Source organism: Haliotis rubra, unplaced genomic scaffold (assembly GCF_003918875.1).
Source record: "Haliotis rubra isolate DU_JTF1 unplaced genomic scaffold, ASM391887v1 Scf659, whole genome shotgun sequence".
Lineage (NCBI taxonomy): Eukaryota > Metazoa > Mollusca > Gastropoda > Lepetellida > Haliotidae > Haliotis > Haliotis rubra.
Window position 1 is genome coordinate 416,058 of NW_025767367.1, and position 13,974 is coordinate 430,031.

General features: G+C 45.1%; 1 protein-coding gene across 1 annotated transcript in view; it reads right to left on the bottom strand.

The window, feature by feature from the left end:
* LOC124257334 overlaps nucleotides 1-13,528 on the bottom strand; it is a 63,636-nt gene extending 50,108 nt beyond the window's left edge. The window contains 4 exon segments of the mRNA XM_046691369.1: nucleotides 2,679-2,842; nucleotides 3,498-3,612; nucleotides 10,437-10,593; nucleotides 13,401-13,528. Of these exon segments, the coding sequence (XP_046547325.1) occupies nucleotides 2,679-2,842; nucleotides 3,498-3,612; nucleotides 10,437-10,443 (286 nt within the window). The 5' untranslated portion in view covers nucleotides 10,444-10,593; nucleotides 13,401-13,528.
* Nucleotides 13,529-13,974: the final 446 nt, after the last annotated feature.

The following is a 13,974-nucleotide window of genomic DNA, read 5'->3' on the forward strand; positions in this document are numbered from 1 at the left end:
CGCACAAAGATACAAATAAAACCACTAAAACCACCTGTAACATTGAAAACCACATGGGAAACCAATGAACAGGAAGGTTAGCGAAGGGACCTGTCCGCCATCTTGCCACGCACTAGCGAGCCGACCGCGACAGGTACCGAGTTACAACGAGAAATTATGAATGAAAAAATTCAGAAAAAAACTCCAATTCGCCCATGCAGGGAAAAAAGAGAACCATACATACAGTTGCAGTTTCTGAAACACTCATAACTCTCTTAGTCGCAAGGAAAAACCTTCTGGTATGGACCCACGTCTTGTCGGTACAACGACAGCATGGAAAGTGAGGTACGAGGTTACGGTCTAGAGTTACCTGCTCTTGGCTGTAGGGGGCCGGAAGGCCCTGTAAGGGTGGTCTCACAAGACAAAACGTAGCTTTTGTTTTGTAAATATTTTATTCAAATATTGTTACAACTGTCGTAGGGAATTTAAATGGACATTTAAATGCTTATAAGTACCCCAAGGAGGAATATATAAAAAAGAATGAGTGTCCCGATCCACCTTCGTCGAAACTCCGCCAGTCATGCCATTAAATAATTACTCTGCAGACCACGGTTGATGAAGAGTTCAGCCTTAAACCTGTCATCCCATGAAGACAAATTGAGCGGGCTGCGATGTCGAACTGCCAGGAGATACCAAGGAAGTGAGACAGCTGGTCAAGTACGATCTGACATTGGTCCAGTATAAGGGACATACAGCCCCTCATGTAAGCATCCTGGTCAGTGAAAAAGTGCTCCACTGATGCCGCAACAGCGTCCACCTCCGAGATGATGCAGTTGATCGTGGATAAGGAGCGACAAATAGCTGTGCCCATGTGAGACAGTTCTCTGTCCTCAACTAAAAAGCTGAACAAGTCCTTTTCCCGCAAAGTGTTTGGACATCTTCATCCACCGAAGAGGCAGTAGACAATGACTGGAACCCATGGAAGTGAGGCGCTGCTAAGGACAATCTAGGCAAAGACAGGCCATCCTTAATCCACTTAAGGCTTTTAAAGGCATGATACAAGAACGTAGCTAGATGAGCAATACAAGGTCGTGGTGGAAAGGTAATAGACGCCAAGTCCCGTTGTCTCATGGAGAAGGAATGTGTTAAGTCCTCCGGGTTCCCCTCCGATTGAGCAGACTGTTGCTGATTCCAAGCAGTAGTAATAGCACTCAACATCGCAACCAGATCTGGGGGAGGAGTAGTTTCCTGTGCAGGAGTCCAAGAATCTGGTACAATCTGAGCAGAGAGATGCGAGGAGGCAGGAGCCCCCTCAGAGGTCGTAGCACGCTGAGATCTATAATCGGAGCCCCGTTGAGTAGATCTCCTATCTGTAGAACCATATCTATGTCTGGAGGGGGATGATCCGGGAGAAGACGCACATATGGAGACCCGCTGAGGAGGGGAGGTATCGCAACGAAGACGGCGAAGCAGCCACTAAAAGGCGTTTAGGCGAGGAAGACCGATTCCTGTCACTGCTAGACGAACGACGAGAGCGAAAACGGCTACGTCAGACGTAGAGATCAGCTGATTCTTGTCCGAAACAGATAAGCCAGGTTGCCTAGATAGCTGGTCCAGGGAGTGAGAGAAAGAGAGCGTAGTTCAAAGATCCCGCTGTGCAGAAGTATCCTGAGGGGTGGTAGCATGCTCGACAACCACTCCCAGTTACATGGTTGAAGACGAAGCAACTCAGGCTGGAATGTGGAGAGCCAAGCAGATTCTGAAGGTCTTCAGATAAATAAGAGTCTGACGACGCTCTCGTGAAATCCTCTTCATTCGAGGGAAGGGACTGTGACCGACGAGCAGACAAAGTAGGACGCTTAAACTTGCCTTTCTTGGTGGGACTGGGTCCGTCTAGCGAGGCTGCATAACGAGCTCTGTCAGCAACACGACGAACGTAAGCCCGAGTGTAGTCACCAAACGCCTTGAAGGTAAGATCTTTGCATTTATCGCAACGAGAGTCCCATTTACACTGTCCCACACAGTCAACACAAAACGCATGTGGATCACTCGCAGAGAACACCTTATTACACTGCACACATTTCTTCCTCTTTTTTGGGGCTGGTCAGCCTTCCCCATGTTGTAGACAAATGTTGAAAATGTTGAGTAAAGCAAAACACGTTCACACTCATGTGCAACAAGAAGGAGAATGATGATTCAGAGATAGTCACGTGGGTAGCTAGTGGAGCATGCCGCATGCTGTGCATGACAACTAGGAAGCTGTCTTATAATGAGGGTAGCATGGAGTGCTTGGGCGGATGGACAAGAGAGGCCTAGGGAGAAAACATTTACATCATTTCACTCAGTGTCGAATCAAGAGAGAGAAGTGCATACCATGAGATAGGATAAGTTTAAAAATTTGTAATTTCATTAGAACGAAGAACTTTATCCTCATGAAACATTTACAAGATTCTATTGACATCTGCCATACATTCAATCTGTTACCAATTTAGCTCTTCAACTTAAAAAAATTAAAAAGTTTTATTTTTTACCACTCTGAATCGTCAACAACACATTTACCTGACACTCTGTTATGAACCCCTTCACAAATAATTAAAACAACAGGCATGAACTGGCCATCAGCATAAAGCCAAAAATAACAACGCTCACCGGGAGTTATTAAAATGTCCTGCCCAGAGAGTATTAGCGGTTTTACTGACCCTCCTGTGATGTGTGGAGCTCGCCCCCAAGACATGGTGTTGCCATGGAGTTTGTCCAGGACATGTTGCAGTCCTCGTTAGAGGCGACAAGACCGAGTCGTTCGCTGATGCCACGACATGTCTTCAGACAGGACTCAACACCTGGTGGAGACACTAGACAAGGACTGGAAACCAAGGAACAGTCACATTCATCTTGGCATGTGTCATTATTTTCTTCAAACTTTTCCTCAGACTTATACTTTCAAGTTGTAGCTGATGTAACATATGGGTACGTCATGTTCAACTAGATTTTTACTTGTCTCAGACTATTGAATAGCAATATTCCAGCAATATCACAGCAGGGGACACCAGAAATGGGCTTCACACATCGTACCTATGTGGGGTGCGATGAGCGAATGCTTTAACCACTAGGCTCTACCCCACTGCCTCCTGAGACTAACGGTCTCTGCCAGGTCAACTGCTGCACCTTGTTGTGAGACGTACACTAAAAGGAACTTCTGTAATGTTGCTGTGAAAAGTAAGGTAGCATCACACACTCCAGGAATTCTCACCGTGCTAACAGGTGAGTGAGTATGGTTTTACGCCTCTTTTCAGCAATATTCCAGCAATATCACGGCGGAGGACACCAGAATTGGGCTTCACACATTGTACCCATGTGGGGAATCGAACCCGGGCCTTCGTTTTGATGAGCGGTCAAGGCTACCCCACCACCCCTGTGCTAACAGGGCTTACATAAGTTTTATATATAAACATCTTTAATTTGCAAGCCATGGTTCCTTCTGGTTTAAAAGAAAAGAGTTTCAATTGTATAGGTCTTACCTGTTTCCTATATTGGGATGATCCACTGATGTTGGTGTACTTGTGCTGGGATCCTGGGAACTTAGAAGAGCCCATGCACTGAGGGGTGTCAGGCTGCCTGTTCCTGGTGTAGTAGCTACGCAGCAAAGGGAACAGAGTGAATGGTGGCCTACATGTAACTAATCAAGTCTTGGGACACCAATAATAGATACCATGAACAACATATACATGTTGGGACATGATGCTGATTGGTCAGCTCACACATCACAACGATCTACAGAGCTGGGACATGATGCTGATTGGTCAGCTCACACATCACAACAATCGACAGAGTTGGCTCATGATGCTGATTGGTCAGCTCGCATATCACAACGATCTAAAGAGTTGGCTCATGATGCTGACTGGTCAGCTCACACATCACATTGTCACTAGGATCTAAAGAGTTGGCTCATGATGCTCATTGGTCAGCTCACACATCACATTGTCACAACGATCTACAGAGTTGGGACATGATGCTGATTGGTCAGCTCACACATCACAATGATCTACAGAGTTGTCACATGATACTGATTGGTCAGCTCACACATCACAACGATCTACAGAGTTGGGACATGATACTGATTGGTCAGCTCACACATCACAACGATCTACAGAGTTGGGACATGATGCTGATTGGTCAGCTCACACATCACAACAATCTACAGAGTTGGGACATGATGCTGATTGGTCAGCTCACACATCACAACGATCTACAGTGTTGGGACATGATGCTGATTGGTCAGCTCACACATCATAACGATCTACAGAGTTGGGACATGATGCTGAATTTCTTGAACGTCCCGTGAAGGTCCGGGTTAGAATATTGATCTTCAGTAACCCATGCTTGTCGTAAGAAAAAGGGATCGGGTGGTCAGACTCGCTGACTTGGTTGACACGTCATTGGTTCCCCCTTGCGCAGATCGATGCTCTTGCTGTTGATCACTGGATTGTCTGCTCCAGACTCGATTATTTACAGACCGCCGCCATATAGCTGGAATATTGTTGAATGCGGCGTAAAACTAAACTTATACAAACCTGTAGAGGTTATGAATTCTTTGAAGAAAGTCCTCCTTGGGGTACATATAAGCATTTAAATGTCAATTTTAAAACCTACGACAGTTGTAACTATATTTTTTAATAAAATATTTACAAAACAAAAAACTCGTTTTTGTCTTGTGAGACCACCCCTACAGGGCCCCACTGGACCCCCTACAGCCAAGAGCAGGTAACTCTCGCAATTTACCTCGTACCTCACTTTTCATGCTGAACGTGTCAGACAGAATGAGGGGAGGCGGGTGGCCGTACCCCAAGGAGGACTTTCTTCAAAGAATTCATAACCTCTACAGGTTTGTATAATTCTTTTTCAGAAGAAGTCCTCCTTGGGGTACATATAAGCATATGACAGACTCCCAAAGATATTTGAGACGGGAGTGGCATTCTGTCTGGCAACAACTAAACCTGTGGTGGAGTGAAATCTACAACCGATACAGAAATAGAAAAAACACTTACCGAGCCACCTGACCGCTGATGTCAATCAGACGGGGGCGTGAACTAGAGAGCCCAAGCTTATATGTCAATTGACTCAATATCAATTATGACATAAAACCCCACCCCCAACCATTACAATGGAAAGGAATGTATAGGGACATGCCGAAACAACTCCCAACCCTAAGATAGCCCCAGCCAGAGAAGCGTGGCGAGAGGTATAAGGGTAGGGAAAGCGTAAAAAATTTAAACGCTAAAAAGCCAATAACCCAGGAGTCAAGCTAATAAGTACTGCAAACTAATGCTCGAATGCACCCTTCTTGTTTGGAAGAGGGCTTGCCGGGACCTCGATAAAACCCAGAGAAATTATTAGCCTCGCTAAAAACTTTCTGAGGAAATCGAACGAGTACAAACGCCATGCATTGTACGAGTGAAAAACAGGATAGAACACCCCACCAAACACTCTCGGGCGAGGAGAGTAAGTGTAGACCACCATCCCACAAAGCTGATTAACACAGACTCCCAAATACCGGGTCTCGGAAGAGGGAAAAACTGTAAGCCGCACTCAAAATCCCCTGAATAGCTTAAAAGCGAGTCGAACATGTGTTGGCTCACCATTACACTAACCTGGTCACGCGACATGCGGCTCAAAGAGAGGCATACCAACAGTGCCCCGTGGGGTTCGTACTCAATTCCGCCGCAAGACGGGTTAATCGCGATATATGACTGGTTAAAGCTGCTCAAAACGGACCCGCCTCTTGAACAGGACGAAGGGACGATATGTACACCCAAACCCACCCAACCCGAAATGATGGTAAGGCTAATAATGATGTAGTGATATGAAATATATCGACATTGAACACAGAACCGATACCAATGACCAGTTACTAACTTGGTCAGGGTGGCAGGACATTCTCCACTGGAGAGAACCAAAGACCGAACCGAGCATGATCCTTAGAATGCGTGTCAAGTTGGTAATGGCGAATGAAGGTGTTCTGCCGCTCGTGAAGAGCCGACAAAACCGATCTTTCATTGAGCAGTGCCGCTGTGTATTGCCAACAAAGCGCATCTGCCCTACCCAGTCTGCCTTCAACCCTCGGGAGGTAAACCTTATCATTGTAACCAAACAATTACGGAAACAAGCCAACGAGATAAAGTTCGCTTGCTAGCAGACTCCCCAGTCTTCCCGCCACCAAACAGAACACATGGGTACCCGACGATCCCTTTTGTCCGCTCGTTCGCTACAGTCACGGGGTGAGCCGATCGAAAGATTGGTCCCCGGTTTGAAGGCTGGGTAAGGGTGGAAGTGCGATATGAGCAGTCACGCGGAAAGCAATATCGCGACTGACAGTGGTAGGTATCCGAGGCTTAATACGACATGATCAGTATAAAATACTGTCAGTGTCGGGTCAGTGGGAATCGCGAAGGATGCACCCGACCCTTCTACCAGAGCTCACCACAACAAGTAAAGTCGCCTTCCACGTCAACAAGTGAAGTGAGAGAGACGATATTCTTGAAAAATCAGGGCCAGACAGCCAATTGAGAATAAGTGGCAATTTTAAGGTGGGCTGGGTCGCCGCCAAGGCGGTCGAACCCTGTTCATGCCAGCTACGACGCGATGTACGAGAAGATGCTGCCTAGGCAGAGCACCATAGAACGAGGTGTGAAACGTGGAAATAGCCATGGAGTACCCGGGAATGGTGGAGGTCATAAGGCTCTCAACCAAAACGAAGTTATAGTAACTCCAATATCCGAGCTAAATCCGCAGAATAGGGATTATGAAATCCCCCTATCTGCACACGAGCGCGCCCCACCTATCAACACACTGAACGGGTGTCGAATCCCGCCTTGAAGCTAGAATTGTGTCTGCAACGGTTGCAGGAATTCCGCGTGTCTGGGCATTATACCCGACAGAGGCCAAGCCACCCAGTGAATCCGAGGATTCGGGTGTCGTGCAGGTTGTGACTTTGTCGTCAAGAGACTGCAGGTCGCCCAGAACATCGCCCTAACTCGGTAGGGATGTATCTGGCTGGACTGAGAGTGACGGTGTCTCCAGGGGCCTCGGAGAGACGCCTGACGTCTGTCCATCTGACTGCGTGAGGTTGACAATTCCGCCCAGTTTCGTAAGATTGATCAACACTGATCGTGAGGTCCCCAGACTCAATAGTTATTCTAAAACCACGATGAGCCAGTCGCCTAGGTACGGGTGACAACACCGGCACTGCGATCTGGCTATCTGAGCTGTAATAAACCTCAATTTGGTGAACACCCTTGGCGCCGTAATGTAGCCTAAGGGGAGCACACGAAACTGGTAGCGCCTCCCGTCAAACAAGAACCGAAGGTAAATCTTAAAATCAGGGTGCAATGGAACAAGGAGGTACGCGACTTCGAGGTCGATTGACGTGCACCAATCCCCTGTCGACAGATGAGATCACCGAGCGCGGTGTCTCCATCTTGAAGGACAGTACCTCTATTAACTTGTTCAGCTCTCAGATGAGAATGGGTTTGAACATTCCATTCTTAATGGCAACGATGAAATAAATGGAGTCAAACCCCACATTTTCCTGACCATTGGAAACCACCACGCTGGTTGCCTTGCCCAGCAGAGACTGGATCTCGGCACGGAGTATTTTCGCCGTCTCCCGGGAAGCCGACACTGGCGTCATAGGCCCATAACCGCACTCATCATGTGGCTGGCACAGCTACAATGCAGTCCCTAGCCAGATGAGAGTTGACCTCCGTCAGATGCAGCCCAGAGTCGCCGACGAAAAAAAAAACACCGGCGCTCTCTCCCCTTTCCACCAGCTCCCTCAGCAGAGCTGAGAGATGCGCCGAGTGGAGCATACAGCGTTGAGCTGTGAAGGGGAAAGAACGGCAGACTGACGGTAGAGTGTGAGGCCTTGTCCTGGATGCCATGCTGGAAGCAGGCTTCCCTCCGGGAGGCGAACTCCAACGGTTCGGGTATTCGACGTGAACAACACCTGAGGCAACACAGCCGCGATTATATCTCGCACTTGCCTCAGGGACGAACCTACTCAGTGGTTAGTTCAAAGTAGCGAAATGAGCCGAAGCTCAAATCGACTTGTCCACTGTACGAGCCTGAACCCTGGTTCGGAGGCACATGTGAGAAGCCTGACAAATCAAGGTTTCACAGACAGACCTCGGAGCGTCGAGGTGACCGACACACCCGGCACACTCGATAGCATCTGGGTCAAGACGTCGATAGACATCAGGCCGAGACCTGATCTACCGGCGCCGGGAATCTGCGCCCTACCAGTGCCGAAGCCTGGGTCGGTGCTACCCACGGGGTTCAGAGTATCCGCGGAGCCGAAGCTCAGCGGTTCTAGACCGAACCCCGATCCCGAGACACGTAGGAGTAGCCTGATAAATCAGGTTTCCCAAAGTACTCTCCAAAAGCGCACTGAGCATATAGTCAAACATAGCCTATAACGATATAAAAATACCCATACATACACATATATGTGTATATATATAAATATATACATATATATATATACGTAAGTGCTCGGGTCGGCGGTTCGAGTTCGAACCCCGATCCCGAAACACATGGGAGTAGCCTGACAATGCAGGTCTCCCCTGGTGTACACGGGTAGACCTCGGCGCGTCGAGGTGATCGGTAGCTCTGTCACACTCAACGGCCTCTTGGCCAGGGCATCGATAGACATCAGGCCGAGACCTGAGCTAACAGCGCCGGGGATCTGCTCCGTACCGGGGCCGAAGCCCAGGTCGGTGCTAGTCCGATCTGCAGTCCCAAGACACAAGGGAGTAGCCTGGCAATGCAGGGTTCCCCTGGTGTACACGGGTAGACCTAGGAGCATCGAGGTGATCGGCAACCCCCGACGACAGGCGTGCTGAGCTCTTTGCGGAACCCAGACAGCGCCGTGTCAATCAGGGATTTCACAGACGACACCTGGTTCACTTACCATCGAGATCAACACGTTGTGAGCCAAGCTCCTGATGGAGCCCGGACATCGCGCTATCAATCATCGACTTCACATTAGTCATCTGCCGAAGCATATGTTGCTGAAATAGTGAAGCAATTGAGTCAATATTTAAGGCAGCAACATTGTTTGCGGGGCAACGATAAAGGGATTTCCTTAGAAACCTTTCATCAAATATTATTCCCCGCCTGAAGCAGATTACTGAAAAACATAAAATCTGCGTGTCTGAAAGAATGCGCGTGAGGCGCAGAAACCCAGACAAAAAACACAACCTCGGCCTATGAGCCACGTTGTGTGTAAACGTATGAAATATGTATATATGTAACATAACACAACATAATGTAACAGGAATATTGACGCAAGGGCGTTTATTATGAGCATCCTTGATCGTCGTGAGCGTCCTCGGCTAAACACCGGAGGCACACTTTATGACAATCCTGGGGGCGGTAGTGTGCACGGCACAACGCACAGGGCTTAAACTGCAACAAACAGAACCATGCCAGTGTTACTAGCAGGAACTGTGAAGCAGCAAACACATAAACACAAGTAAATAGCAAGAATAACACGCACGGCGATATTTAAATGCTCCAAGCTACAGCCATTTAAATACTAAACATACAATGCAAAGCAGAAAAAGGCTAGCCACACCTGCGTGTACATACTAGTGATAGAGTAAAGTTGAGTGATACGAAACGAACACTATCAAAATTACTCAACAACGACTTACCACAAATCCGCTGAAAAGAAAGAGAATTTAGGCAAGCCTACCATATAATATGCAAACATAATATATGAACTCCCTACTACAAGCTACCAAGAACATATAGCAAGGAAACCACGATCGCGCGGTCCGCCATTTTGCCTGCCACATGGCTGGAAAACAGAGAACCCACGGCAAAGTTACAACAAAAGATGAATGAGAATATCAACATATGACGTCCATCTAACGCCCGTGCGTAGAGAAAGGAACCATGCATACAGACTGAGACTCTTTTACACTCATCGTATCGGTAGGAGAGCAAACTCGAAACGAACATCACGCACGTTTATTCAACAGAACGACAGCATGAAAAGTGAGGTACGAGGTAGACGGCGAGAGTTACCTGCTCTTGGCTGTAGGGGGTCCGGTGGGGCCCTGTAGGGGTGGTCTCACAAGACAAAAACGAGTTTTTTGTTTTGTAAATATTTTATTAAAAAATATAATTACAACTGTCGTAGGATTTAAAATGGACATTTAAATGCTTATATGTACCCCAAGGAGGACTTCTGAAAAAGAATCACTCACTCTTGTATGTATCTTTATATATATGTCACAAGCATACTTCAACTCAATTAGCTTCAGTCAGACCAAGTTTACTGTGACAGTGTAATCCCAAATGTAACACAAGTTCAATTTCCCACTTTCTGAAAGACACTTACTTTGATATCCCTTCAGTCATGAAAGGCATTAAGATGTTCACCTTCACTCGCTTACCTTGCATCAGCTCTACTGGCTGTGGCAAGAAGCATGGTGAGTCAAAACCAGCAAGGTGAAGGTCATCCTGTCTCGGGGGTGGCAGCGTCGGGCATGTGCTGCAGCTTCTGCTGTGCCTGATGTGTGAGATCCTCAAACCAGCTCAAGTTCCCTCCACCTACATCTCCACACAGCCAATTATCGTTAATTAGTGTATACCACAATTATTTTAAGATAAATTTAGACCTATTAGATCAGGTATATTTCTTGATCGATTCCAATGACCCCGATAATGAAAACAGCTGCATTTATAATGGACACAATACCAACTGCATCTGGTTCAAAAAAATTGAAAAATGTAGGATACTACTGGCAAACAAGGATAAGTTGGACTGGCGTAGAGAATGCATTTACAACAAGTAGGCGGTGCAGGGCAATGAGCAAACCCATTTGGTTTGTGAAAGGTAGAGCAGATGTAGGCTAGTGAACGAGCAGTGCATGATGATGAAATTGATTCCGCGCATAGCTGCACAGGCCTTGCTCATAAGACTCTCACGTCAGTGTAGCAAGTCGCACTATACTTGATCTCGGACAACCTGGGGCCCCTACGCTAACAATGGCAAGCGCCAGTGTGCGGCACTCATCAGGGTTCCCACAGGCATGGCAGGCCAAAATTCCCTGACTTTTCCTGACAAGTATAGATTATTCCCTGACCATTTAAGAGTAAAAACTGGCCACCTTCCTCCCTTTCAGTCAGTCCTAACCACCCTGTTTAGATATTTCCTTCACACATATCATAAATACACACAATATTTGTTAATTTATTACACTAACCAAAACATTGATATTTGTGATGAAGAAATTTTTCCTTGACTCTCCTGCCACAATGTTACATAATACTATTAGATACATTTGAGCGTGACCATCAAATATATATTCTAAGGTGAAGTCAGTAATATCATCTGAAAAATTTGTATTTTATATTAAAGGCTTTTGACAAAGAGCATACATGTGAAACTAATGATTTAATTGAATTGTTTCATTCAAAGTCAGGAACACATTTCTTCATTATCACAAAATGTTGTAATTATCAAAAGCGTATTTGGAAAGAATATACATGCAAGATGTAACTTTACATTCAGTACAACAATGACAACTAGATTATGAACACCATTCAACCACTTTCAATTTTGTGAATAAACAGCAAATGTCAGAACATAGGCCATATTATAAACCTATGCTGTACTTTAACAATGAAACTTATATGGGTATTTTTGGCCAAAATGGGCTTTCACAATTTGCAAGAACCACCATAGCCATCATACTATTTATAATATTTTGGAACGGTATACAAATGAATACAAATTATCTGTTAACATAGTTATCTTTAGAAGAGGTGGACTGCCTGACTGACTGAGTTTGGTTTTACGCCGCTTTTAGCAATATTCCAGCAACATCACGGCGGGGGACACAAGAAATGGGCTTCACACATTGTACCCATGTGGGGATTCGAACCCGGTTCTTCGCCGTGACGAGCCAACGCTTTAACCATTAGTCTACCCCACAGCCCCTTAGAAGAGGTGGATCTGTTGCCTATAAAGAAAAATGTTTGAGACTCAGTCCAAAACGTTTCCATGGCAACCAGGAAAAATAAAAATGACAAAAATCTGTAAATAGCAAAAGGCACCACTTTAGGTTCTGTTTGATATATCTGCAAAGTTTTGTTGAAAAATATTGAACCGTTTTCGAGTTATGCTCCGGAAACAACATGATTATGGACGGATGGATGGACAGACGGACAAGGCGTCATCTATATCCCCCGCATTACATGCCGGGGGGATAAAAAGGGTGTTATAAATCTGAAATCACATGCTAAGAAGGCTCTTATTAAATTTATGTCAGTTTTCCAGAATTTTGGAATGTTAACCCGGAAAATATGTTTCATATTGTTTGATTCACAAATCCAACGATTGTGCTTCATAGAAGAATATGTCTGTTATGTAACCCAGCTGTAGAAGATGAAATTCACATTATGCTGATTTAAGAAAACAATACATGTTAAATAATTATCTGTAAAAATATCCTTCACGTTACTTCGTTTCCATTCTATCCTCCAAAAATGAAAATGTAATATGTAATCTAGGGCTTTATGTAAAACATGCTGATATGCTTAGAAGCAATCTCTTATCTGAACTGTAATTTATTTCATGAAATGTCTGTAACATGTGCTGTATGAATACTTGTATTGCCTGTATATGGACCGGAGCCCTTAAGTACAATAAGCATCTTTGACTTTGACTACTGCCATACCTGATTAGCCACATTCTGAGTCTTATTTTTCCCTGACCAAAACCCTAAATATCCCTGACTTAAACCCGAAATTCCCTGATTATTCCGACTTTTGAAAACATATCAAAATTCCCTTACTTTTCCCTGACTTTCAGAGAAAAGCCAAATTTCCCTGACCTGTGGGAGCCCTGACTCATACGTGCTAATACGAGTCAATTGTCAGGTTGGTGCTCAACTTTTCCTTGTTTGCCAGTAGTAAGAAATGGATATTTTGATGTTGTGAAATTTTGAGGATCTGGTGAACATGGCAAATTTATAATTCCTTTCTCAAACCAGAGATCATATAATAACCCAGAGAGAAAACGTACAATCAGACACCCCCCAACACACAATTTATATGATACCTCTCATGTCTTCATAGGTTGTGTGTGCTATTTCAAGATCATAAGGCTATTGGTTCAGTTCAGATTAAAATAATTCACTACCAACTCAAAGGGTCAAAGGCAGCAGGCTCATGTCTGGAATCATCTTGAAAAAAAGGGACACAAAATTCTGAGGTTGAAAACTGTGAGAACTGTGTGTACATTGGTGCTTCAGTTCCAAAGGTTTAAAGTTTATTGTTTCATCTGCCAAGTAACATGTTAAATACAACATTGACGGAGGAATGAAAGCAGTTGTTGTCATGGTTTAGCTCACCCATCCCGAGCTGGGAAACATCCACTCGTTTTCTCCTTCTCCTGACCACACATGTGACATCCACTGATGGACACCTGCAAGCTACTGCTGGGTCCATCGTCAGGCTGTGTAGGTCATCACTATATCAACCGTTTCTGAAACATGATTTTTGAGTCCCCTGTGTACATGTCAATTGTAAGAATGGTAACAGATAAAGGAAACTAGCAACATATCATGTGTCTGTGATAAAATACGGATAGTGGCGAAGTGTATAATCATAAATAATTCAGAAAATTATGTCCCTAATAACTTAAAATGGGACTCCTGTGATCTTGTGATACTGAATGGACATGTTTGGCAGTAACCAAGGCAACAATTTTCCTTACAAACGTGTGCTCTTGCCTAGATATATCTACATGATATTTTACAGGGATCAGCATCTGCATGATCTTGTCACACGATCTGCATGACCTTGTCACAATGTTATGACAAAATTCAAAATGTCACGTACTTAATTAATGTACTGGGAATATAGGAATTACTCGCTACACAAAGTGGCAAAACAGACTTCTGCTTGGAACATAACTTTTCATCC